At 36.8% G+C, this 27,739-nt stretch overlaps 2 protein-coding genes and 1 long non-coding RNA gene across 4 annotated transcripts in view; 2 read left to right on the top strand and 1 right to left on the bottom strand.

The window, feature by feature from the left end:
* LOC148084459 (uncharacterized) overlaps positions 1-27,739 on the top strand; it is a 267,620-nt gene that overhangs the window by 36,258 nt on the left and 203,623 nt on the right. The window lies entirely within an intron of this gene.
* Positions 4,168-23,405, bottom strand: slc66a2 (solute carrier family 66 member 2). Of its 2 annotated transcripts, XM_087787540.1 has the most exons (5): positions 22,792-23,405; positions 20,341-20,474; positions 20,021-20,071; positions 12,310-12,526; positions 4,168-5,702 (listed from the first exon to the last, which is right to left on the bottom strand). In XM_087787540.1, the coding sequence occupies exons 1-5, from the start codon at positions 22,992-22,994 to the stop codon at positions 5,492-5,494; spliced, it is 816 nt and encodes a 271-aa protein (XP_087643666.1). In that variant the 5' UTR covers positions 22,995-23,405; the 3' UTR covers positions 4,168-5,491. The 2 variants fall into 2 exon arrangements, with proteins under 2 accessions (XP_087643666.1, XP_087643667.1); XM_087787541.1 differs by lacking the exon at positions 20,021-20,071.
* Positions 24,070-26,781, top strand: hsbp1l1 (heat shock factor binding protein 1 like 1). Its single transcript, XM_087785937.1, has 3 exons — positions 24,070-24,188; positions 24,258-24,324; positions 26,328-26,781. The coding sequence occupies exons 1-3, from the start codon at positions 24,144-24,146 to the stop codon at positions 26,420-26,422; spliced, it is 207 nt and encodes a 68-aa protein (XP_087642063.1). The 5' UTR covers positions 24,070-24,143; the 3' UTR covers positions 26,423-26,781.

Genomic DNA, 27,739 nt, shown 5'->3' with positions numbered 1-27,739 from the left:
AAATAGACCTGAAATTACTGAGGTTAGTCGGGTCTACGCCTGGCTTTTTGAGCAAAGGCATGTTTAAATGCATCGGGAAAAACCCCTGTGGAAAGGGAGAGGTTCACAATATCGGTAACCTAGGGGCCAATTACATCAAATACTTTGATAAGGAGGCTACAAGGAAGGACGTCGTCTGAGTAAGAGGAGGGTTTAATCTTGTTCACTAGTGCCGAAATATCACCCAGAGATACAGCACTGAAGGAAGACCACAAGGAGGAGAGAGGCTCCGTGACAGCAAGGGTTCCACACAAAGGGGGAGAGATTTTCTCTTCGATCAATTTCATTTTGTCAATAAAAACCTCAACAATGCATTGCTTTCAGCTTCACAGAATACAGGCATGATTTGAGGAGCAGAAGACCCGAGAGAATTGATCATGTCAAACAACACTTTGTGGTTTTTCATATTTGCTGCTACCAGTTTCCTGATGTAATCAGATCTGGCAGTTTCCACCTTCTCATTGTATGAAGACATCAGATCCCTCATGTGAAGTCTGTGCACCTCAAGTTTAGTAGACTTCCAGAGATGCTCAGTCTTCCGACAAAGTCTCTTTAGACTCAATGGTATATTTCATGGTACCTGAGTACTCATCCCTAGTCATAATCTATAAAGAAACCGATGCTTGTATCATGGTGTGAATATTAAGGTTATAAAAATAAAAGTCGAAAGTGGTGTTCCTGTGCGTGACATCAGACATTTATCTCAGCATCAGATTGAAAAGTAATCTTAGAATGAAAGCTTTCACTTGCTGCGAGGTTATATAGGTTCTTTGTGGACCATTAAAAGACTCCCCAGGGGGGAGTTTGAAGTCATTTATCACTCTTTCATTTAAGAAAAGAACCAAGGAGTTAAAAAGAATTGGGGTTGTGTAGTCTTATGCACACACGGATACTTTTAGTTTCTTTTTTAATATGCAAACGGTTCTGTGGAGACGTATACTAACGTTTATCTGATCGCCGTTCACATGAATATACGCTCTAATAATAAAAGTGCCTTTGTTATCCACAGTCGTCTTTGAAGCCATGTGAGAGAGCTGGATGCTAATTAAAATTGTGATTAATTATTTCATCAGAAAACTCTTCATTAAACTGTTCTTTTTCTATATGTTTCATCTGCTGACGCAGGGGATAAACTGTACGTCAGATTTTTTTTATACCTACGATTCCCGGAGTGGCACCAGACCTGCAGTCGAAGGAGACAGTTGGCACAAAAATCTGTGAGCGCGTGAAGGAAACAAACACGACAACAGTCGCTGTCAATCACACCTTTTATTTTCATTTGTCGTTGATGGAGTGGGGGAGTGCGACACGGTTACTGCGCCAACACATGGCGCCAACAGCCGACGAGAAGAGGTGGTGGGACACAGGAAATCCTGTGTTTAGAAACGTAAGAGAAGCTCGCAAATAATCTCATCCACAAGATTTCCAGCACCGGTCCACCAGTCCAAAAAAGACACAATTTTCAGCGATGTAACATTAGCATGTGAATACTAAAATAACAAATCCTGTTAACTAGAGTCAAAAACAAATAATGGGAACATCTTGCTTCTATCCCAGTCTGCTGTCTCAGCGTTATTCTGAGATGTATGTTTCATCAACGTACTTTTTTATTGGTGGTCGTGCTATTTTATTTTGGCTAGATAGACTTTATTAGTCCCTCGGGAGATCTCCTTCGGGAAATTAGATTTCCAGTGCAGTTTTCTTTTGAATGTTGGGGTAATAAATAATAAAAAAAGGCTCAGTCATTCAGTGTGTGAAGTAACTTTAAAAATGTCTTGCTGCTTAAACCTCTATTATTATTATATAAATATAAGTTATATTTTCTTGTCTGAAAACTATAAATACATGTTTTATTATTCTTTCTTCTCTAACAAACAAGGTGAAGATCAAACTAAGTTATAATGACATCATGCAAAAAGGTTTAAACATGTTAAAAAACTATAAATTAAATTAAATACTACAATCAAACGACAGATGTTCACGTGCCTGTTTTCGAAAAGTTATGCATCAAAAGTTTGTTTCACGCGCTGCTTGTTATCGATACAGCACTTTCTCTTCCTGCACCAGCAGCACATGGAGTTGATAAATATTCATAGGATCCTAAACCTGCGCTCAGAGATCAGAGAGGTGTTTTGAGGCAACAAGGTAGAGGAACCATTAGAGTTGACTGACAGCCGCGAGAATTCCCATTGCTGCACAATGAAGGCTCGCAGGTGCAGCAGGAATGTATCTGTAAGAAATACTCTGGACCACAGGTGTCAAACTGGTCCAGAAAAGGGCTGAGAAGTTGCAGGTTTGAGATCCAGTCAGGCATCGAGTAATCAGTTGATTGTCAATCGGGTCCTGCTTGTCTAAGCTCACACCTGATTCAGGGACTCCAACCTGCCTGTACTTTCTTCTTCGCCTCTCTAAATCTCTATCTATAGCTGTGTCTCAAATCTCATACTTGCGTACTTAAACTTAGTATTTTTAGAATAAGTGCGTCTCAATTGTTGGTATGTGAAATGTAGTTCGCCATGCACACTAAATTGCCGTAGTAATACCCACAAAACTGAGTATGGATCGATGGACACTTTCTACCCTAAACGGCCGCCATCTTAGTGACGTTGACGTGTAAACGGAAGTTACGTCATATATATATATATTTATATTATATATACATATACTTACAGGTGTATTTAGGCAGCAGTAGGCCTCTTCGGTTCCGATAACTAACAATAAACAATAAACTTGCAAAACGTGCTGCCAGCAGATGTCAGCGATAATGTTCCTACAGCTGGTTTGCAATAATCATTAAATAGTAGTAGAAGAAGAAGCTGTCGCGTCATTTCCGGGTTAGTGCGTAGTGGCAGTGTCTGATTTGAGACATACTATCTGTGGAGAATTTGCGTACTAGTTAGTATGTACACTATCCTGATGCATACTAACCGCCAGTGCACTAAGAGATGTATGCGATTTGGGACACACACACAGGTAACTATCTATGACTAATCCTAAATACTTGCTCATATGTTCTATACACCGATCAACCACAAGGGGCGCTTCTGCACTTCGTTTCCACCTCCACAAAACGCTGAAGTCCCGGTAAGAAAACTAAAGGCATGAAATGACGATTCCACAGAATTCTGCCCAAAACAAACTGATTACAAACAGTAAACAAACAGGATGGATGTCTTTGTCTAATAATCTGGGATTATTATCATTTTCCTTTGCAGTTATTGCAACAATAAATGATCCCATAAAGCAGGAAGTTAATTATCTGTGTGATTTATTAGCTGATTAGAAAATACGTTACGTTGCAGTGTGTGTGCACCTGAAACTAGTCTCTGATCGGATTCATTATGGTTATCATGAAACAGATCATTATCGCCAGCTCTGGAAGCCTCGGGAGAAGACTTTCATTTGGAAAAAGAGGAATTCTTAATATCATTGTGTAATTATCATGTGAATCATTTGTTATCATTCATCAGATAAGACTGCGATAAGAACGTTCTTATAAACACAAGACAACATTGTGTCAATAGAAAAGACAGTATATATATATATATATACTGTACATATATACTGTACATATATAGTATAAAAGTTCTTCACAGTGTCATATTTCTGACTTCAAATTGAGAAATGTAAAGCTCATGCAGTGAAAAATACAAAAACGTAACAATGATGGATGATTCCGTCAGTAGAACGTCAAATTTGAGTTGGCAAATTCAGCTAGTAGGCCATAAAAACGGATTATTAAGGCTGTTATGTAAGCGCTAATATTTATTAATCTTAGTTAAACCCCTTTATATTGACCCTTAAGGCTAAATGAGACATAACTGTTCCCTCCCGTCTGCACTCTCCTCTTCGCAAAAAAAAAGAATCTCAACATTCGTTTTAAAAACCACAAAGTGTGAACATAAAGTCATTTTGATGTGACAGTAAAGAAGTCAGAATTTTGAGAATTACTTTAAGGTAAGAAGAATTCTAGAATTATTTAACCCCACTCGCTATAATCCTTTGCTGTAAAAATGAACAGTGTAGTACTAATGAATAAATTGATCCGTGGAACCGGGTCAAGTCAGCATGCTAGTTAGCCAACACCAAAAGATGAAGAAGAGATGATATTCTTCCACACAACACAGATTTGTGGAAAAAACTCTTTATTGAGTCTCAGTGCTGGTACAAAGCAGAGCCTTTGTTGAATGATTTACAACTGTGGATACTTCTAACAGCATAAATGAACAAATGTCGGAACAGAAACATGTATTTGGCGAGTCAATGTTCACAGATTTCATCAGTAACTACACGTAACGTCTGGACAGAGGAAACATCGGAAGAAGAAACCTCCTGGAAACGCTTTATTTCTTTTACAGGGACAAAAAACAACAACAATAGTTAAAGGAAGAATAAAGTTGGAATGAAAAAGGGAATCAGAAACAGATGGCCCGATTGGACCACAGAGCACTGGACATGGACAGTGATTTTACTTCTTTTAGGAGGTTAATAACGTCACAAATAGATTTTTAAATGAATTAAATAAATAATTAAAAAACATCCGAGCGTACGCTGAGATATGAGGACGTAGAAATTGTTGATGGAAAGTAAATAAAGAAGCAGGAAGTGATCAGAACGCCAATGACACAGATAATGTTGGCAACTGTTGTCAGTCTAAACTTGGTGCTCATAGTGTCTAAAAGTAACTCCTTCCTAGCAGAGCCGTCAAACGATTGATTTAAGGGGCGCAGGTCACAACACTGACAGCCTAATTAAAAGCAATATTTCGTTACACATGCTAATTTCTAATGGCAACATGTCACATCCAATGTAGAGTAACGGCACCCATAGTTGTTAAGCCTAACAATAGCAACAGACTAAAGCATTGGGACACAGAAGTGTGGACAAATTTCAGTAAAGCCCTTAAATACTTTGGAGACATACGTACAGAAAATTCAAGATAAATCATTGGATACTTATGGCGGGTTAGCCCCTCCCTTTCAAAGGTAGGAAGTGGGCTTTTGTCGACAACACACGTTTTTAATTTGCTTCCTGATAGCTTAGGTAAGAGACAGTTGTAGCCCTTTCTAAGATTCTTGTTAGCTTCATTAATAAACATCAAAAAAGGCATTGACATAAAGGAATGAGATATCAAAATTAAATCGTAAATTATATATAACATTTCTGAAAGATGCTAATAGTGAGCGGAAGACTGACCCGCATTTCTCTGCTCATTACGATGCTGTACATTCAGATGTTTCGTTTTTTTAACTGACTGTGACATTTTATGGCTGATTAGAGTCTTTAAGGCAGAAGGTTCATGCAACAACCGTGTCGATAAAAACTTCATGGCTGCAGTTGTGCTCTTCTATAAACCCACACATGCACACGACAGGTTCTAGTGAGTGTTTCGTCCAATGAGGTGTGTTCACGAGAGTCTGGAGAGGAACTGTTGCCTCTCCGCCGCTGCCTCTCAAAGAGCTTTGGCACTGGTGGTGTGACACACGGTGTGGGACAGTGGCTTCTGTGGGTAGCGGCTGTAGTAGTAGACCTGGAAGAGGATGGTCATGTCCACCACCACCTGCAGGAGGCCGCACGTCCAGAACTGCACCGGGGCCTGAGTGAGCAGGAAGTAGCCGGTTTTAAAAGTGTCGCCGCTCGTCCACATCAGCACCATCTTGATGCTGTGGAGGAATATATAGAGAAAAGTTAAAAAAAAGTTGAACAGATTTTTTAAATTTTCAACGTGATAGTAATTGTTTAAAAAACAAACTAACAGTGATTAAAAGCTTTAATTGTGAAGTCAGAAACTTTACTTTTAGGCACAAAAAATGTATCTGATCGGGGGCCGGGTTGGTTTATAACAAAAAAATTGTGACGATCGAAAAATAAGTACTGAAACATAAAATGTATTGTTTATTGTTTATTGTTATTTTTAAACAATGTTCGCTAACGAAATTAATACATAGTTTTGGATAATACAGGGGCCAAAATGGTACCTGAGGCAGTTAATAAAAAGATAGAACGAAAAATGTGTCCATGAAGAAAAATACTTTTTTTTTTTTTTTAAATAATAAATATATTTTTTAAACATTTTTACAATGGAATGCTGCTTAATTTGTTATGTTTTGTCAGTATTGTTGGTGGAGTCTTAAGTTGTCTAATCTCTTCTCATATTTTTAGTTAATTGTCTCCAGGGAAAATGACACACAGCTTTGACGGCCGTCTAGTGGCCACTGAACATGATGACACTGCTTCATGAAGCTTCACGGCCCATTGTTTTTGTCAGAACTGTTCCCCAGTATCCGCAGAACCAATAAAAAAAAAAAGGGAAAAAGTTAACTGCAGTAAATCCTTCAAGAAGAGAAGCAAAACTATATGAAAGAAGAAGTACCATTTAATGAAAAAAAGATACACAGGACAGAGAATTAAAACATCACAAAAGTTCCATAACCAAACAAAACAACAGTAGTGTGGAAAAAAACCAACACAAGAACACAAACTTGACCAGGAAGACAACACAAAGAGAAGTGAAATCGAAAAACACCCACTAAAGTAAAATTGCAAAATGAGACAAACACAAAACAGACTCATAACAAACACAAAAAGGACTCATAACAAACACAAAAATCTATATAAAGTAGTAACCAATGTATGAATCTGAAACATTGGGTTGATAAGTCTGTTGAAAAAGCACAGCTAACTTTTTCAATCATGCATCGTTTGTAAACTGCAGCTCAGCAGCATGTGGAAGCATTTTAGTCTGTCTTGTGTTGTATAATCTGAATGTTGTGTGTTTGTGTGTGTTCCACTTTTATTGGACCTTCTCTACGTATATTGACTTGTGTATTGAAAAAAAAAGTCAAGGTGCCGAGTCAGCATTATGTAAACAATGGGTGCACATCAACACACACTGTAGGTTTTGGGATGTGCTCCCTACAGCAACCTGCCTGCAACAATATCATCAAATGCTGAGACATTTAAAATTCTTACACCACAGCGGCAGCAGTTTGATTAGTCAGCGCTTTGAGAAGAAAGCATCGGAGGGGAGGCTGTTGTCGTTTTAGCAGAAATACACTCGCAAATATCAGGGGACGCGAGTCGAGGGAGTTTTTAGTCTCACTTTTCCAACTCAGAACTATCTCAAAACAACTTTCCCAAAATGAGTTCAGGTACGGTTTATGAAGGAAACACTTTTCTGTGAGCCGTTAAACCCAAACCAATGGCAAAACTGAAAACAAGAAGTCGACTGCTCTGCGAAAATATCATCTTTCTTTGAGCCTCCTTAGAAATGTAAAGTCAGGATTAGAGCTAATGTTGCATATTTCCCAACATCGGGGGTGCATGTTCCACATCGTGCCTTATCAGGGTGAAGCTTTGCTGCCAAATCTACCTCTGCATTATTCATATAGTTCCTCCTTCACCTCAGCTCTTTGCTTTCATTGTTAGTCGTGCAAACCTTGCAATTTTCTTCTTGCTTGTAGTTCTGTTAACAGCTTTTCCCCGCTCCCTCTCTTTTTCTCTTTTTTATAAAGCAATTCCCCCTGTATTTTCTTTCAGATATTCTGCCATTCATCTTCCACCTCAATCTACCTACAATAGCTGATCCTCGCGCCCTCATCCCTCTTCCCTTGCTCCTCACACCTTTCCATCTCTGAGAGGAGCTTGTTAGCTCCAGAGAAGGAATACCCCTCGACTTATTGTACTCCTACATACTTGCTCAATGTCTCATGCAAGAGTTACGATGAGGCCTGCATGTAGGACTGGTGTTTGAAGAGAGGAGTTGCAAACACTGTTTTAGGCAAATGTACATTGTGTTTGATTCATAGAGTCCCAGGGAAGAAGTGATTTAGCTCTTACGGTGACTCCAAAGTGCTGCTAAAATGTCGATTAAAACCGATAACTTTAGAAGAAAATGGGAAATATAAAGGAGTATTCGATGTTCACACGCACACCTCTCACACACACACACACGATCAGTGTCAGTTTTGCAGCATTCGGATTGAGTTTAAGTGTAGTGATAATTCTAGGAGATTTTTAGCAGTTATTTAAGTGCATAATTGACTTAAACTGCTAATAAATTAAAATCCATTGTGTGTTGAACAAACCATTATGTTATGGTTAGTAATGTACTTATGTGCTTCACAATCCATTTGTTCTAATCAAATACTGAAGTTTTACTTTAAATACATTTTGTAAAATCTACCCGCTCTTTAACTCTAAACTTTAAATATATATATATATATTTTTTAAACCAATTTGTGAAACACATTGTTTGAACACATATAGAGGAGAGAGGGTGTTCAAGATAGATTAAGGTTGGGGAAAAAAAAGAAATAATAATGGAGACTAGACTAGATTAAATACATTCAATTAATTTTTTTAAAACAACCGATTAAATATTGCTGAAAGAACAAAACAAAACTATAACCATAGCAAAAATGGTTTAATATCTGTGGTGGGAAATTTAAGATAAAGTTGAAATTTAGAATATTGAGAAAATGCATTCAAATAATGAATACATAAATTATATTTGAATAGCTATACACTTTTTTATTATTTTTATAAACTCATTAATAATAAGCTGCAATGAAAAGAAGAATACACAACCTCCTCCCCGACAGTGGTTTACAACCATCAGTTGTCAGGCTCCAAGTGTGTTCAAGGATTTTCACTGTTGTCATCATTAAGGGATGCAGCCCAATAGTGCAGGACTTATAAGGCTTCCGCTGGCTTCTGGTTGTCCGGTCTCTCCCTCTGTGTGTGTGTGTAGGTGTGTGTCTGGCTTGTTGTGTTTGAGTGTGTTTTATGGCAGACTGTTCAGTATCTGTGCACATTTCTGGCAGACACTTCTAATATTAGCTGGATGACAACATTAGCATAGTTTCTTTTTTAAACCTTCTGGTCGCCTACACTGTCACGCACACACACAGTTACACACTCACGTGTGCACACGCACACTATGCTCAATAATGAGCAGCATCACTAATATCATTAAAATGTTTCGTCTGTGGATCAATAGCCATTAGCTTTTTGAACAAATACGAACATTTTTAGCCTGGTTTTGCTACGATGCCGTTTGCATTACGATCCAACATTGTTTCAATACGTAATAACTTAATGTTTTTTTGTTTTGGTTAAACTGTACATGCTTGATCGGTTGGAACAAAAACCTGCACCGCCCTCCGGCCCTTTGAGGACCGGTTTGGAGACCCCTGGGTGAAAGTTTCACGGAGCCTTTCTGTGCGAGTGTAGGTGTAATTTCATGTAATTTTGACTGGAAATCAGGTAGTCGTGGGTGACGGAGAAAAAGTCAAGACAAATCTTCAACCTATAATTTACACCCAAACATCCAGAAATACATCCGTCGGCGAGGTAAAGTAACCTAGCAACAGTATGTTTTTCAAATAATGAAAGGATTTGCTCTTCAACTCAATGGTAGTAAACAGGACACAAGGGTGTGAGAAAAGATCACGTATTATGCTTGAGGGGATATTTGTTTCAAAAAGAGCCAGACTATATAACATAAGTAGGACAGCAAGGACATGAAGAATGCGCAGCATGGTGGCAGTTGTTGCAGTTTGAAATGGACGGGCGACCCTGTTGGAGTTCTCTAATCCGTCTGCCACAGAGAGCCAGACAGCAGTGAGAAGGGGCTGCACTGTTGGAAACAAGAGGGAAGAACACAATCGTTCCCAACAGAAATGAAACGCTATATGGTCACTGGCAATCAAATTCATCATAATAAGAGGCTGAGACTGAAGCTGTTTTTTTAAACTGGTATAGCATGTATACTGTATGTGCTGCTGTCCCAAAAAACAAAACAAAAAAATAAATTGAATATTCTTTTAAAATGGACTAAATATTGAGTCTCTGCTCTATGCTGACACAAAGATTTATTTAGTTATAAAATATCTCCTAAAGGGAAAACTCTACAAGCTATAAGACACATCAGCTATATGACATTGGAAAGTGGACAATAAGACGAGATGGGTGGAACACATATAAGACATAGCAGGAGGTCGCTTGATATAAACGACTTAGTTAGTCAGTATAGACATGAGATGAGGACAGGTGGATACTTCCCTTTATAGAGATGGTGCTGTAAGAGCAGATGCTAAAAAGGAACGAGTCGGAAGGAGGAAGATTGCTTGAAGATGTTACAACCGCAGTATGTGGAGGAGGTTCTAGAGCAAATTGGTGTTGAAGTTGAGTATTGCAATGCAGCAGAAATGGATGAAGATGGATGAAAGCCTGGTGGATGGAAAACTACTTGTAAGTACACTTGAGAGACACTTCAGTGCTTGCAAAGACAATAACATGTATGTTTTTAGATGCATTTTCCTGCATAGCCCATATTTATTGTAGAAATTGCATCAAAAATGACTATCAAAAAAACACACAAGGTCTGACCATAAGTCTTGTACGCAAACCAATGCAGCCCTTTGACTCTAGAGGTTAGTTTAAAAGTATAAAATGGATCATGGTTGGTTGAAGTTGGTTGTTTTGTGAGTTAATTTGAAGTTGAAATTTGAAAAGTTAAAATGAATAAAACTGAAATTAAATCTATTTAATTTATTATCTTTATAATTCAATAAAATATATACACCGATAAAAAAATATTATTATTTTATTTTTCATAACATCATGGAATAATTAAACGTTATAATACACTCCATTATCGTATTTATAAATGTTTTATTTATTCACCTTTTATTCTACTTTTTGGTCTTGTAGATTAAGGCACTTTATTTTCCATTTGTTGACTGTACCGCCCCTCAACAATAATGTGACCCACCTACGATCTCACCAAAGTCTGCAGTCTTTACTCATTAGACGTCTTTGACGATAACATGTGCATCTTATCACACATTGAAAACAACGAGACATGATCCCTCATTATAACTGTGGAAGAACAGCGTTTCACTGTTTGGTAAACAATGTCTGCTCCGTTTATAGACTTAACACTCATCAGGAGCAAAGTCTGTTAGGATTCCATTCAAACACACTCCGTTTGAATAACTATTCCTGACAGTTGATGGCTCCCCATAGGCCTGACAGAGCCACTCTGCATCCCTTCCATTACTAATAACAAAGACTCCAGCAAGACTTAAATGAATAAACAGTACTTAACAGTCCTTGGGCAAATAAATCTATTTGAGAATGTAATCAAAATATCTTACATGTGTCATAAGATGAAGGTTACATTCAAATAAACCTGGAATGATTCATTTGGCCTCTAGCTGAAGTTTTTGTCAAGGTCTTTTTGGGGTTTCACATAATTGGTGAAAGTAAAGTTGAGCCCTTAAGCATTGAAGACAGTTCCAACAAAAGTTCAGAATTAAGCAGATTAAATGACTGAGGGGAGGATGGTCTTGAAATAAAAATGTTAATTAAAAGGGAGGATCTGAGGGTATCTAAAGCTAAATTTGATTAACAGCTTCCATGGCTATTAAGATTAACTTGCTGCAAGGCTAACATTAGGTTTTCAGCTCAAACATTTTTCGACAGTGAAAAAACATTAAACAGATGCTACCCTGGTGTCATTTCCGGAGAAATTCTAAAATGATGAGCGAGGAAGAAATCGTGTCAACACAAGTCTATAAAATCAAATAATGATTGAAACATGCAATAGATTTTTTTTTAGTATACATGCTAATAATCTCAAGGGAAACTATGAATTACTATCGACAAGATTAAGAGGGAAATAATTAATCAACTCGTAAAAAAATATATACATTTAGAATTAATGCACTTTTTAAAATGAAAAAAATGATTATATTTTCATCCGTTTTTTTTTTGCTTAAAGAAAAACATTGAAGTAACATAGTAGGAAATGTCCCCTTCTATGAGATAAGTCATATTTCAAAAACACATTTTTCCATCGCCCGAAAGAAATTGTGTAAGAAAATTAGATAGTGAAATAGTTCAAGCCATTTCTAATTTGCCTTCTTCAGCCACATAACACCAGCTATGACTGTGGATTTTAACGCACAACACAAAAGATTGAAAACATTGAGCCATTGCCATATACAGCATGTGCATCGGTTTATGAGAGAAAGGTTTTCTTTTGTTTCATCGTGGTTTTCTCTTCATAACTTTAAAAAGTCTCTCCATACCTAGAAACACCGTCCCTGACCAGGAGTCACATTAACACTCACAATGTCTTCAGGTCAGTTGTCAAGACGACGTTACTTGAAGATCATCGTTATTATAGAATTATCATCAAATAATAGAAGCATATTGTCTGAGTTTTCATGTTTTAATAAAAAAAATATTGCGAATCCTCACCTCATTCCTTCTGTGGACTTGTTCTGGTAGTTGCAGTAAAGTTGTGGGGTTCCCAACATGGCTTCTGTGAAGACGGCCAGGAAGCCCAGAGTTTCCACAAACACGGCGGAGTCCAAGAGGACGTACGTGATGTACGCCGCCGCCAGTGTGAAAGCCACAACACACTGGACATAGTCCAGGAAGTGACTCCATGACCAGAAGTAGTTCCAGTCAAAGTCTGAAGGTACATAGCAAAGACAATGATGAATAGACAAGAATAGGAGACAGAAAAGAAAAAAATTAACAAATGACAAGAGGGAAAATAAGATTTTGTGATGCGAAATGATGATATCAGTACATGCTAAAATAACACAGAAAGTTACGACATTCTTACTGCACAAATGAAAAGTATAACAATGTCTATGTGAGCTTCATCATTAACCAGGAATTACCTCTTTTGTCAATATTGACCAAAATGTTATTTTTGTAATTATTGCATTCTAGAATTAATAGAATCTAAAGAAATTAAGCTTATTTTCCCCATGATATTTATCTGTCTTTTTACTTGACACCCCCACCCCAAGTTATATTTCTGTATACTTTCTGAAATTGAATTGCCTACCAATGCGAGGGATATCTTCAGACAAAAGGTACCAGTATTTTTCGCTTCAAATTTGGCTTTTTCCAATCGACTATCAAGGCTCCTGTATGAGCAAGTTGAAAGGAGATTCATGTTTCAGTGGAAACTTAAAAGCTAGTAGAAGATTGTATTGAGTGCTTTAAAAATGGCAAGGGAGAGTCATATTGATTTTTTGCTTTTATTTTGAAAGAGATTGTGAGACTTTTGTTGTGCATAGATTGGTGATAGGGGCAATCTAGAGCCCAAGCGTGGTATTATGTGGTCCTTTATATTTATCCATGTCATGCCTTAAAGAAACATAAATAACATCACTGGAGCTAATGCTATAGTACAAATAATGTGATCTAAAGAATCAAAAAATCCTCATTATCAAAACCTAAAGAGTTGCATCCAGTTAATAAACACACCAACTCTGCTGGCGGTGCAGGTGTGGAAGCTTCGCACTTCAGCTGTGAAATTTCACACTCCAAAAACCTTTATTTAACACATTTCAACATTTTCTGGGACTCTTCTTCACCACATCTGGGTGTGCAAAAGGGGGTCATAGAAGAAGATAACTATTGTTCCTGTCAGATAATCAGAACATTTAAATGATTGATGATGGTTACTGGAAGATCCTTAAAAGTATAGTTAGGCCCTTGAGTTATTTCGTCAGGTGTTAGAGACAATCGGCAGTGTACCCAACTCTCAGAAGAGGGTGGTTTATAATCATCCTACAGTAATGTTCAACATGTAGGTGTTGCTGTGAATTCATGCTGGCACCAGAGCAAATGGAGTGTGATCCTGGGCCAACTAGCACTGGAGTGTTTCTGCCTGATAAACCAGGAATGTAGCAGGGGAAAGAAGCGATGATGGCGCTTCCTTAAGACAGACCAATAGCTGCAGTGTTCAGTGTGTAGCCACACATCTGTGGGTGCAGTGCTCCATGTGAGGACACAGCAGGGATCCATTTAATGCATTGGACAAGGCTCATCATCAAAAGCAGCCGTTTGTTCTTCTAAATTTCTTGCAGGAAATGCAACCTTTCTATTTGATCTTCAAAACAACACAAGGTTCATTAAAGACATAATTCATTCACACCCTGTTTGACTAATCATTCGTTTAATTCAAGAAAAACGTGGATATATAATGCACACAAACAAGTTACTTTGTCATATTTTAAGTTGGATCTGTAAACACAGACTATTAGTTACGCTTAAAATGCATCATTGCGTGTTCTCTTTCCACTTATTTCCTTTCATTTGAATACATTTCATAAGTGGGACGCAACAATTTGGATGTCGTCCCGATCATCCAGTACGATGGTTTTAAGTCGCGGCAAACCTAATGAATGTATCTCAATCAAAATGGTGTAAGTCAAGACGTCCATTCTGTATTACGCAATTTCATTTTGGCTTTTTTTTCAAGTCATTCAGATATTAACCGGGCAGCAATGACCATTTCATATTTAAAAGCATTCATAATTGATAAAAAAAAAAGGATAATGGAAAGACTTCCTTAAGAGCTCAAGTTTCAATAAATTGATATTGCATGTGGTAGCCACGGTCGGTACCAATGGTTTTCAATACGAAGAAAGCTCCCACGGGTTGCTGATTTAAACAAAATGGTCGCCAATGCTGCCAGTGAGCATCCAATAATCAAGAAAATAAACTGGACTACAATTTTACTTGTTGTATCGCTACAGTTCCTTCCTGATAAACGATCAATTTGTGTTTATATCTTCAGTAACTTCTGCAGAACAAAGCTAGTAAGCATCATGCCTTCTTACCAAAGCAAAATAATCATTGACGCTATGAAAATAATAAACGGCCTGATTTCACCTTCATTTTCTGATCTCAATTTTTGGGAATGATTTAGGAAAGTGCTGGACAAAAACCCTGACCTCCCAATAATGTATCACCATTAAAACCAGACTTTTCCTACTATACAAAAGCAGCTCCCTGGACACACACCAGTTTCACGCTGGGGTAAACTAAAGTACAATTTTCCCCTGGCCACAATGGGAGATGTTGCGTGGCCTTATACCTCCAGCACACCACAACACAGTCCGTCTCACGACATGACACTTGTTTGCCCGAAGGCTATGTCCTCTTGTTGTGTAATCCCAACGCAGCAGTGGCTCAGTGTGGGAGCGGAACAGAGTCTCACACAAAAGACTTCCCGTAGAGAGCAAAAGTCTTGTGCACAGTTCGACTTGATGCCGCACAGTTTGTGGCACGTGGATGTGTGTCGGACATTTTTGTTGCATAGAATTGAAGCAAAATGTTGCTGTTCTTTGTGATTTGATTTAAGTGCATCTCACGTAGATCTTGGACCTCTACTGTACTCATAGGTATGTGTACAAAACTCTCTTTTCATTGAAATATTTACATTAGAAAATGATCTAAAACCCCACCCACTGAAAATCCCCATTCTAACGTAATAAGGAACTCCGCTCTCGTAACATCTTGTTCGCCAAGATTTTAAGTTGTATTATTTGAAGTAACAGTCCTTGGAATTCTGTATTCCAGAAATGCTCTGTACACTCATTATAATATGTTCGAAAAGAATAAAAATACATTAAAAGTTCCACAAATATTTTTTAACCTAGCGTCTGACTGTTGGTTGACACTGGATGTTTTATGACAATAAAATAACCTTTGATCACTTACTTACAATGTTTTATTTTGCAATTAAATAATATTGCATATTTTCAGGTGCAATTTGGCAACTTTAGATAAGTTTCATTATCATTTTCAGGTTAGGGTGATTGCACCTGCGATCTATTAAGAAAATCATCATCAGTTGAAGAATGGCTTGTTATTGAGTCAGAGCCGTTAGACTTGGTCTCGGGTTGTCTCCATCTCCCTATTTATGGGAAACAAAAACAAGACAAGACAGAAATTAAACTTTCACTCATCCTAATCAAACAAAGCTCAACTAACAAACAGAACACAATGTGGATTTTCATTCACCACCATTATTCCGATCTCGACTGAAGCAGTCTGGAATACAAGTTAAGTTAGAATGGAAAAAAGTTGAAAGATAAACAAAGCAACTTAGATCTAGTTTTTGAAAATATTGACGATTTGAAAGATCAGAGGTACAGACAGGAGCATAAAAGAGCAACTGGACCCAATAATCTCATAAAAAGTACGATTATTCAGGCTTCATCTCTTTTCTCAATGCATCTGCCTCTTTGCAGCCGTTTCCCTGGTAACTGGATGACCCCCCCCCCCAAAAAAATATTCACCCACATGCTCCAGCCTTTGAGGCTGAAATTGCCTGCACTCAATTCTCAACCGACAATAAGTCCATTTCCAGGTTGGATGAGACACAAGAAAGACTTGCGATGTGATTCTGCCGCGCTGAAGAGAGCCTGGTTATTATTAAGCTAGGATGCAAATACTGAATATTTTTTACAAAATACTCACAACCTTTTTGGTATCTGCTCATTTCTTTCTTGATGCAAGTTTTATAAAGTCTGGTTAAATTGTTATTTCCGTCTTACTTCCACTCGAGGGATCATCAAAAGTTTTTTTTAATCTAAGCTAAAGATTTAGCTTCTGCTCTTTAAGATAAACAAACGTCAATAATTTCACCTTGTTAAGATGATCCATTTTTTGTTGAGGAATTATCATGACATAGTGATAGTTTCGTAGTTTTTGTGCTTAAGGAATGATTAGATTATTAAATGACAGTTGTTAAACTAATAAAAAAGCATCAATAACATCAAGTTCTAGATCAGAGTAAATATTTTAAAAGTTCACAAAGAGAGAAAAGTGCACGAGACTTAAGGATATCTTCTGTCCAACCACAACTCTGTCACCACTTCCTGTTGCAACTAATGCATTTTGCTTTAAACTGTAAGGATAGTATGCTTAAGTCACATCACAAACACTTTGAGAAAAATAGAATATTTATTTAGAGCCATTTCATATATTTTCAGGAACTCCCTCCAAAATCGTTTGAGCTTACTACCATTAGAAATTAAATTAACATGAAATTAATAGAAGTGAAATATATGTCCAAACATTAGCATTAAAAGCAGCTGGAGCCAGCTGTAAAACTATACTCTCGTCCTCAGTCATCACCAGGATGAAAAATTGTGTGAAGAAATGTTATTTGTAAATAAAAAATAGTGTAATTTATTAATTTTATTTGATACACGATACTGAATTTAAATACACCAAAGTATATGTGATAAAAAATAATAAATGATTTCAAAGTTAAAATCAAAAAAATCGATACAGTGTTGTTAAATATCAATATAGTATGCTGAAAAAAATATTTATATATATATATTAGTGTATAATTTTTTTTAATCACAGCCCTGGCCACAATAGAGATCATCTTAAAAAAATGTTTTGAAATCAAACACTGTTAATCACACATTAAAAGCTCTGGTCAATGGGCCCAACCTTGGTCACTGAGTGGTTTTTATGTGGCCTGCAAGAGATTTAAACACTTAAAATGCATGTTGATTCAAAGACCCATGAAACGATTGAATACTTTTCCGACCTTTATAGAACTTAACAAAAAAAGAAAAATCAGAATGCTTTTCCTTTCTAAACTCCTTAGTGACCGTCAAAGCAGATGTCAGATGTTACAGCGTGTCTTGAACTAAAGAGCCAACATGCAAATATGTGAGTTGGTAACTTTTAGGAAGAACATGCATGTTAAGATAGATGCATCAATAGCAGTACATTTTAAATGATTTAGTTCATTTTCTTCATCATCTTTCACATCAGTGTATGACACAGATCCTATCTTGACCAACCTCCCTGGTCACTCCTAGTTGTCCAAACAATCCAAGTCAGGCCTCCCTAAACTCCAAACTTCTCCCCTCAAATTGACCTATAAATCTTTCCTTCCCTCGAGCTGCTCCTCCTCTGTTGCCCCTGACAGCAACAACAAATCAGCCTTGATGACCCAGAGCTGCATGTATTGACAGCTCCGACCAGAGCTCTACATATTCTCCTGCAGCCTTGACATTGCCAATTAAAGACAAATACAAAAGCCCAGGAAGGCAGAGCTGCGATCAAAGAACACGCTGTTCTGTCACTGCTAATGATGCTTGAAACACTCCACTGATTGATGACCGAGAGCTAAAGCCCTCCTGGCACCGGAGCTGACCAGTCGAACTGTGCCAGAGCCGGCGGCAATCTGCTCATGCTTCATTCTACTATGGCAAGATGGAAACAAACGTCTCATTCATCCCTTTTGTTTGACTACCATCTTGTGGCAATAGCTGGAAAATACAGTCGTAAATATCCATATATATATTTTTAAACCAATTATCATTGCTACTATTATTATGATAACAAATTCTTAATAATTAAGGTTTCTATATTTCCCTATACAATATGCAGGGAGAAAACACTGACAGAACCAACTATTTTGAGCATCAAAATAATTTTTATAATTTTATCATCTCTCACTTTATAATCAGTCAAAAAGTGATTTTAAACTACTGTTCTAGTTGCCAATGAATGCTTTAAAAAACATTTTTTGTTTTTATATTCGATGAATGTTTCAGATTGACAAAATGTATTTTACTTAAAAAATGAAAAAAAAATCCAAATAATTCCTTTAATTTGATGATTCTTATATCTACTGATTTACATATTTCTGAACATATTACTTTTAAAAGAATAGCATTTTAGTTTACTTTATCTTTTTGTTTGTATTGTAAATTCATTTATACATCAGATTGTGTATTGTATTTGTTTAAAAATGTACTGCAACTTCTCCAATCAAATCATTTTTTTGGTCTGTTTTAACTTTATACAATAATATTCAATTATTATTAATGATGTTGTTATTATTAGAATTATTCATGTATTAATTGTAAAAACAAAACAAAAAAACCCCCCGTCCTTTTTTGATACCATAAACGAATAAAATAAGATAAAGTTATAGTTTCTCAAATAATAAAATATTTAAATATTGTCTCACAACCATGTTAAGTGTCACAGGTTAAATTAAAACCCCTAAAGAGTCAACATGAGGTACAACATTTCAGTCCCAGCCTTCCATATCAATGATCTACAGCTTCTCCATGCGGACTGAAGCCTTCTTTCTATCCAGTCACTAATCACATCTGCTGCTGCTCATGTTTTGGAATGTCATTTGTCCTTTTGTATCATCATCGTCTCCACGCCTCAGAAACAAATTCCCACCATTTGTATGCAGAACAAGTTATCATGCTGGCATGTATATGGCAGTAAAACACACAGACTCACTTGCAAGTGAAACTAAATGAATAAGTCAAGAACTAGATGAATCAGAAGTCAAATCTACAATCAGGTGGATTTGTAAAGCTACCGTCAGTTATAGATGTTAGGCATTAGTGTGTTAGAGAAAGTGCCACACAAGATCTTAGGTGGATTTTCAATAAGACAATTGTTTGCATGCCCAGTGTACCTGTCGAGATTAGAACTAAAACTGAGAAAATGGAAGGTAAAAATGGTTTGTCAAATTACATATATAAAATAAATATTTATTAAAAGTTTATATATTAAATAGATTAGAAAGACAGTGTTTTAAAGATTAAATACTATATAATATAAGTACACAATATAATAATAATGATAAGTACATTTATTTTGAAAAGAAAAATGTACCCAACCTGAAAGGTGAACTATTTACCTAATAAAAATGTAACTTCACATAATTATAACTAAAAACACACAAGATAAAATGTTCATAATCATAAAGAATAAGCTTCAATTCTACCAAAAATATGAAACTACAGTGAAAGGGCTGTTAATTAAAATTAAAGGATTTCACATTGGGACATTATTTGGGTGGGTTATATACTTTTGATCCAATAAATAAGGGTCAACAATCTGGTTACTGCTGCACATGCAAAGAGTTGAGCCACGAGCCGTGAAAATTAAAAAACGAAACTACAAGAGCTGGACAGTCCACAGGTCCAGTGAGAATGCTATGAAAGAAGAAGGTGAAATGGTCTCGTGCTGAATCCACACACTCATGTTAGTGGTTGGTTATGGTCAGCTGACTGGATTCGAGGGGGATGAAGCTTCATGCAGGACACACAGATGGAAATGAAATGGCAATAGATGTCACCCGCAGACATACTGTACATACCCAGAAAGAGTCTTTTAGGGATTCTGAGCTCTTCGTCCTTACCCTCTGTGCCTTTGCATCAAAAGTAAGTAAATAAACGGGAAGAAAAACAATTTAGAGGAGGGGAGAAGAGAGAATTCGATGAGGTTTCAATTAAAGTGTCACAAATGATCAAAGCACTCAATCGAGCAGTCACGCCGTAAAAGAGCACCAACAGCACCATTAGGGGAGTTATTTTGGGAATAGAAATGCTGTGAGCTGTTCGAGCCCTTCAAGAGCTTCAACACACATGCTGACACACACAGCTGAACTCTAAATGGGCCACACCAGGGCATTCTGACCTATGAAAGAGCGGCGTTTTGTGTTGAGTTCGGTGGTCATCCGGACGTTGGTGCAGAGGTTGAGCATGATCAGCATGGTCGCGATCATGATGATGCTCTGCCACAGGAGCAGCGTGTCGAAGTATCGGCCAAACCTGAAGAAAAAAACAAAGACAATGGCAGCCGTGGTTCAAACGGAGTGATACGAGAGTGAGTTGTTATTCCAGTTCTCTGGCAGCAGTGAAGACAAAGCAAACACAGGTTAACTTTTTACTGAGTAGGTTCCCTTATTCATTCCTGCCGATATCGTTTATAAACACAACACACTTGTGCTACAAGTTTATCTTGGTCTAAAACACTACATTTTAATTAAATACAAAACCTTACCTTTTTTTTCATATATATCGATTTAAAGGGCGGATTTTAACTGTAAATAGTTAAAACATTTTATTAAATAAGGTCAAAACCAAAAGATGTGTTATTTAAGTCACATTACGTAGCAGGTATCATTAGATCATCCATTATCTGCCAGAAGTATCTTTAAAGCTACTTTACTAACTAGTTTACTAGGTGTTTCAGCGTTTGGGTTTTTTTTTTTTGGTTTCAAAACAAATATAAGCAGTATTGACTTTATCAAGGGTCATGTGGCTGGTCAATTCTGCAACTTCAGAGTCAATTATTTGGACAATACTTGTTCCTGTAGTATGGCAATGTGTTAAAATATATATATACAATATATATTGTATCCTATTGTATAGATTCTTGCCAATACACAACCCTAAAAAATATAGATTTTTAACAATATACTGCATGTCTAATTAGAATACTGGTTTGAGAATAAATGTAATCCTCGCAAAATTCAAAGGTTTGTATTAAATAAAACCATCCTGTACTGTATATTGATACAGTACTAATACATAAATATACATATATATATATATATATTCATACAATGCAGGCCGAAAGCTTGTATTCACCTTATGGTTTTTGCAATTTTCCCGACTGACTGACCTTCATTTCATAAAGTAATGATGGCTACTTGGTGGGATTGGTTCTTGCTATTATATGAATTCTAATAGTTGTCCAAATTGGGCTGTCGGCTCTGTATCAACCAAACTTCTGCACAACACAACCGTTGGTCCCGACCCCATTAAAAAGTCAAGACATTCCACTGGGCTTGCTGACGAGATACACCTGTGAGGCCAAAACAATTTCAGGTGACTACCTGTTGAAGCTCATCATTGTTAGGTAACACCACATATGTTATATTCATAGTTGTGATGCATTCAGTGAGATATACAATGTACATCTTTAAGAAAACACATTGAATGAGAAGGTGTGTCCAAACATATGGCCTATACACACATGCAGGGTTCTCACCAGGATGTGTTTCACAGCGTAGGGGAACTTGTCTGGCGTTTTATTTGTGCCCATTTGTTGAGTGACAGTTTGCATGTCATTTTTACTTTAATAAAGTGGTTTGAGCAAACAAAAATCTATTTTACATTCAATAAATCTCACTTTGCTTTGTGACTGCTGTACGAGTGCTCAATGTCATCTCCCTGCATGCGCGGATTTTCTTTTTATGTTTGCTCAACTTCTACACAGCGCTTCATTTGTACCAATGAGCCAACCAATCACAAAGACCGGAGAAAGCTTGTTTCGCACGTAAGACTGTCACTTACGTGCGCGCAAAACATATTCTCAGGTGCTCAAAATTTCTAACTACACGTTCAACAAATGGGCACAAATAGAACGCCATAGACTTGTGCATGGCGCAGACTGTAAGAGGAAATCTGGAATTTGTAACACTCTGAAACACTATGGACGATCTTCCTCTCTCTTTGCGCTTGATGGAGTCTACTGACTCCTTCAAGAAACATCTTAAGACGTTTTTATTTGTTCCTTGATTTTCTGGAACTCCTGTTGTGTTATCAGTTTTATCTTGCCCTTTAAAGTATATACTTTATTGAATATTGTTTTGATTGTTTAAGCGCTTTGTGACCCTGGTCTGGAAAAGCGCTATACAAATAAAAATGACTTACTTACTTACTATTTCCTGCATTTTGAGGGCCACATTTTGTGAAATAAAGGCAGAAAATAAAGAAATCCCCATTACGCATGCCTAAAAAACACAGCGTCTTAGCCCAATTCACTCCGTAGGGGATCAAAATCACAGCATAGGGGAACCCTACGCTGAAAGGTGCTGGTGAGAACCCTGATATGTATATATACATATATACACAGACACAAAAGAAGGAAAGGTTATAAATAAAAACAAACATAACATAAAAATGATAACGATACTTACATCAGGAACAATGAAAATAACTATTGTTGTGATAGATGTAGATACATTGCAACAGGCTTTATGGTGGTTTGTATGGGTGTTAAATATTGTGATCCAATGTAAATTCTTTCTGTTGACGCAAGTAAAGTGGACGAATAATGACGCAAACGTAAAGACTTTACCTAAAGAGGATCCTCAGGATGTTTGCCACCAGCAGCACCAGACACACGTAGGTGGAGAAGCCTTCTGCGTTCTGAGTCCGCCGGATGTCTCGGTACTGGGGGATGTAGGGAACCACCCCGCCGAACACCATGGCACCAGCAGCCACCCAGGCCACCAGCAGGTTGAGCCCACTCACAATCTGGTCCAGCAGTTCATCATCCATGCTGAGCTAGAACCGCTGAGAGTCAGGACCTCGTTGTTTGTTTTTCGCATCTACGACAGGACAATTCTGAGCTACTGCCACGACATCACAAGAGCAGCTAGAAGCCCTGGAAACATTATTCACTCGGTGACTTTCACTTTAGTGTGAATCTTAATATTCGGTTCAACAAAAGAACACAAAAAAAATGTTGTTTATATTCTAAACGAACGGTTTATTATCAATACGTCCCATCTTAGCGACCTCACTCCTCTTCTATTCGCCTCTCTTTTGGTATACAAGAAAGAAAAAAAAATTTAGTTATAACTTAGCGATATTTCAAAACGGATTCAGAAAAAATGAGGTATTTTAAGCGGAAACATAGTGATAAAATATCCCGGACAAGCTCGGGTTCTGTGACGAGGAGATATCGCACTTCCTGAAACGTCTGACGTCAGAACAAAGAAGGTCGTTTACTGACAAGATGTTTCACTCGATGAATGCGCACGCTTGATTGGCCAAGACACGGTCGTCAGTCGTCACGTATCAAGATGACTATCGTTTTGAATGATAAGATGGAGTTAAATATAAAAAAGAAGAAATGGTTGCGGATTTCAACTACTTAAAGGAACGGATTGAAAATAAATGTACCTCTTAATTTAAGTGCAATCTTATGAGTGGAAACCTACAAAGATAATAATGGACGAATAAGGCACAGGAAGGATACGCTACCAACATCCGGGACGTGTCATCATTTAAAGTTTAAATGATCCTCACGTTTAGTAAGGATTTTCCCAGTGGGTACGTTTTCCGATTAGGCAACATAAATATATATTTTTAATGCAATTTAAATTAGATATTAGAGCCACAATTAAGTAGTTTTTTCTTCTACAATTTTTTTTTCAAATAATTACAATAGTTTGCATTACGTTTTTCTAACGGACTAGAATCCACATATGAAGATGTATTTTATAAATTAACATATACATAGGATCTTTTTATTCAACGAAATGTCTTTAATGTGAAAATGAGTCTCAGTTTATTTTGAAGTTCCAGCGGAAGTCGTGTTCTGCTGCTATGAAACTTCCACAGTGCAAAGTTGAAACTCATGTCGACTGGAAGTCTAGCGTTTGTTGTCATCCTCGAAACGAATGTTTGCTTTTCTCACAAACGATGTCAAACGCTGACAATAAAACTGCTCATGACTTGACACAGACGGTACGTTTTTTTGTGTGTGTAAAATCATCGTGTTTATTCAGATTTAATAACGGGTTGTTCTCTTGCCAGATGGAGGAAACTATGCAGAGACTTCAAGGAAGATTTCAGGCAATTTCCGATCAACTGGAGACCAAAAATATCCTTTTCTGACACTCTTTAAGTTTCGTGCCATATTTTTATTATCAACTCGCTACGACTACGTTTGTTTATTGTAGACAACATGGTATTTAAAATTTCAAAGTATTGTTGTAAAGACAATTCGAGGGACTTAAGTAGTTTTTCCTATTGATAAATATTAAGAAAGGTATGGATTTACTTAAACCTGTAAAAAGGCTCTCAAAATGAAAATAAGTTAAAAACCCAGATTAAACAACTGGCCATAAATTGTATTAAAATACAGTAATGAAACCAGCAACATTTCGGTGTATTTTTATCTATTAAAATCATTTAATATTCCGGGAAATTTCAGTAAACATGGTTGGCCAGACTGGTCATGGTCTGCCAGGCCTCAACTGCAACTTAAGTCTTAAGTTCCTGCTTGTTTTTGGGACATTTACCCTTAGGTTTTGGTTTTCAACAACACTACGAACACTGGGCTTCACTGATGACGTGGTATGTTTTGGATCTTGAGCAGTTTCTTTCCCTCTCCACACTCTTCTCTTCCCATCACTGTGGTACAAGTTGATCTTGGTCTCATCTGTTCATCGGATGTTCTTCCAGAACTGTAAAGGCTTTTTAGGTGTTGTTTGGTAAATTCTAATCTCTTCTTTGTGTTTTTAAGGCTCAATAATAGTCTGTATTCACTCCGTTGAATTCTTATTTTGATCGTTTTTGAAACGCATACATCTTCTACTTACGGAGTGTTTCCATCTGGTCAACTGCTGAGGAGGCGTTTTTCTACACCAATAAATAATGATTCTGTGTGTTGCTAAACACATTTTTTCCTTTTCAGAATTTTCTTAGAAGTTGATTTGGTTGACAACTAATTTTTAGCTATTTTTGGGTCTTTTTTGATCTTTTATCTTAATGATGGCTTGCTTCACCGACATTGTGGATGATGATAAATCAAGGGAAAAGCCCACATCTGTCTATGAAGTAGCTTTTAAGTCAATTATCTCATTACTTTTAGTCCCCTAAAAAGTAAGAGGCACATATAGAAACTGTTGCAATTCCTACAGTGTTCACCCGAATTGGATGTAAATGCTAGTGATGGGCTGATGAAGCTTAATGAAGCAGTGTCATGTTGTTTAGAGGTCAGTAGGTGGCGCCACCAGTTTGAAAATTATGTGATGTTTTACTAGAACAGGTGTTAAAAACAAAGGAAAATATTGCAGAGACCGTCATCTAGTGGACTCTGAAAATAATGACACTGCTTTATGAAGCTTCATCAGACCATCAATAGTTAAGGCCCTCAAATTAAATCTGAAAGCAGGTAAAGCACATCTTGTTCGTTTAATTTCAAATATACAGTATATTAATGGACTTTACTGTATATAATGACATGTAGTGATGGGCTGATGAAGTCTTATGAAGCAGTGTCATGTTGTTTATAAGTCAGTAGGTGGCGCCATCAGTTTAATGATGTGATGTTTCATTAGCACAGTTGATCAAAACAAAGAAAATAGTGCAGAGACCGCCATCTAGTGGACTCTGAAAATAATGACACTGCTTCATGAAGCTTCATTTGACCATCACTAATTACAGAGATTCTAAAGGATATTTAACTTGCCTTAGATGTTCTGCGAGGAAGGTTTGTCGAGTGAAACCGAATTGTGTACTTGAACAATCCAAAAAATGTTAAAATTCTTGATTAACTAGGACTTGTGTTCTACGTCATCAGTATTTGTTGTGTAGTGGTGATAAAAACAATTCAAATTGAACCAGGAAAACTCCGGCCGGTATAAAGGAAGAGGCAAATACACACATACACATCTTTTGGGGTCACTCTTGTGACCATGTTATACAAATGTTTTTTTTGGTATCCCTTGTGTTGCTTCTAGGTGAACGACCTCCCTGACTTCCAGAAATACATATGCAGTGGCGGAGGTCGTTCACCTTGAGCCAGAAGCAACACACGGGCTAATGAGTTTTTTAGTCTTGCTTTAGAGTCTGCTGTAGTTCTTCCCTTCACTTCCACACTCGATGAGATGGGGTCCCGCATCACAGGTCTGGAGAAGAACGTGGCGGACCTGGTGACCCAAGCTGGAATGGATCAACCACCTGCACCAAAGTGACCCCCCGTGTTTTCACACTGTAGCGACTTCACGCCAAACCTTTGGATATCAATGAAGCTTTAACAGACGTATGCATTTTCTACCTCTTCACTGTGCCAAAAAACTGGATGAACATCACGATTATTTAGAAAGTATTAGTCCAGTCAATGCAAAACCAAATATATCACAAGCTATGCTACGCTAAAGACAATTTTGTTATTATTATAGGTATTCATGAGATTGTTATTCAGTGATGAACCACATATGCATTGCATGCTCCGCTGACATGCTCCAACAATATGCTACTAATATATATGAATTATGATGCCAAAAGCAGATTATTTTTAATTGTATTTTTCTTTTGTCAGATGAATTTTTGAATAAATGGCCTCACTATCAAACGTTTGTATTTCTGGTTGTATTAACAATATCTTCATAAATGCATCTTTTACATACAGCATTTTTCCAGTTACATTTTTCTGTTCATGTCTGATGTAACTTTAATAATAATTCCTCTCATGTCTGTCTTTTAGTTGTATCATCTTATTGTGAATTTTAATTAATTAATTCTCGATGTTTTTTTTTTTTACTTAATATAGTTTTTTTAATGATAAAAACAGAGAGGTTAACATTTAATTGTTTAATTTCATAAGAAATATTCCTCAATATACTGCTGTAACTCACTGCGTTCCCTCAGGAAATGACATCTTATTTATATCTTACTCTTTCTTTTATCTTACTTTTAGTTATATTGGAAGATGGAATTTAAATACACATTATGCTACATAAAGTCACAAGCAGAAGCGAATTCTTATGAATCTCATAAAAAAGACTTGTTCCCACGACATAGAGAGCTAACATTAAGTGACATCCCACTAACCAAATACTGTATATCAAGATCAAACAAATCAGGATTTAGCTTCAATAGTTGCTAATCATTTTCAAATCCTTAACTTTGAACATACTATTGCATGTGTGACAAAATTTTGAATATTGCAACGATTCTTGAAACGGTTTTGTTTTTTTATTCTCCATTGAATGGTAACATTTTTTAAATTAATTTAAATGAGAAATGATTGTTCTAAATATTATTATTATGTATTATATTATATTATATATATTATATTATATATATATTTTTAAATAAGTTATAAAACAAGATTTTGTATCAGAAATTCCGCATTTCTTTGCCGCCATCCACTGTTTGAACGTGCGTATCACAGTTTCTGCTCGTTGCTGACCTCGGTGCTGAACCTTAGGTTGAAGTTGATCGCAAATAGTTTCTTTGGATTTTGGCGGAATATATTAAAAATCAAACGTATAGCTCAATAGTACTTT

The sequence above is a fragment of the Callionymus lyra genome, chromosome 3 (assembly GCF_982586985.1).
Source record: "Callionymus lyra chromosome 3, fCalLyr1.hap1.1, whole genome shotgun sequence".
In the NCBI taxonomy this organism is placed as follows: Eukaryota; Metazoa; Chordata; class Actinopteri; order Syngnathiformes; family Callionymidae; genus Callionymus; species Callionymus lyra.
This window is presented reverse-complemented; position numbering and strand designations above follow the sequence as displayed.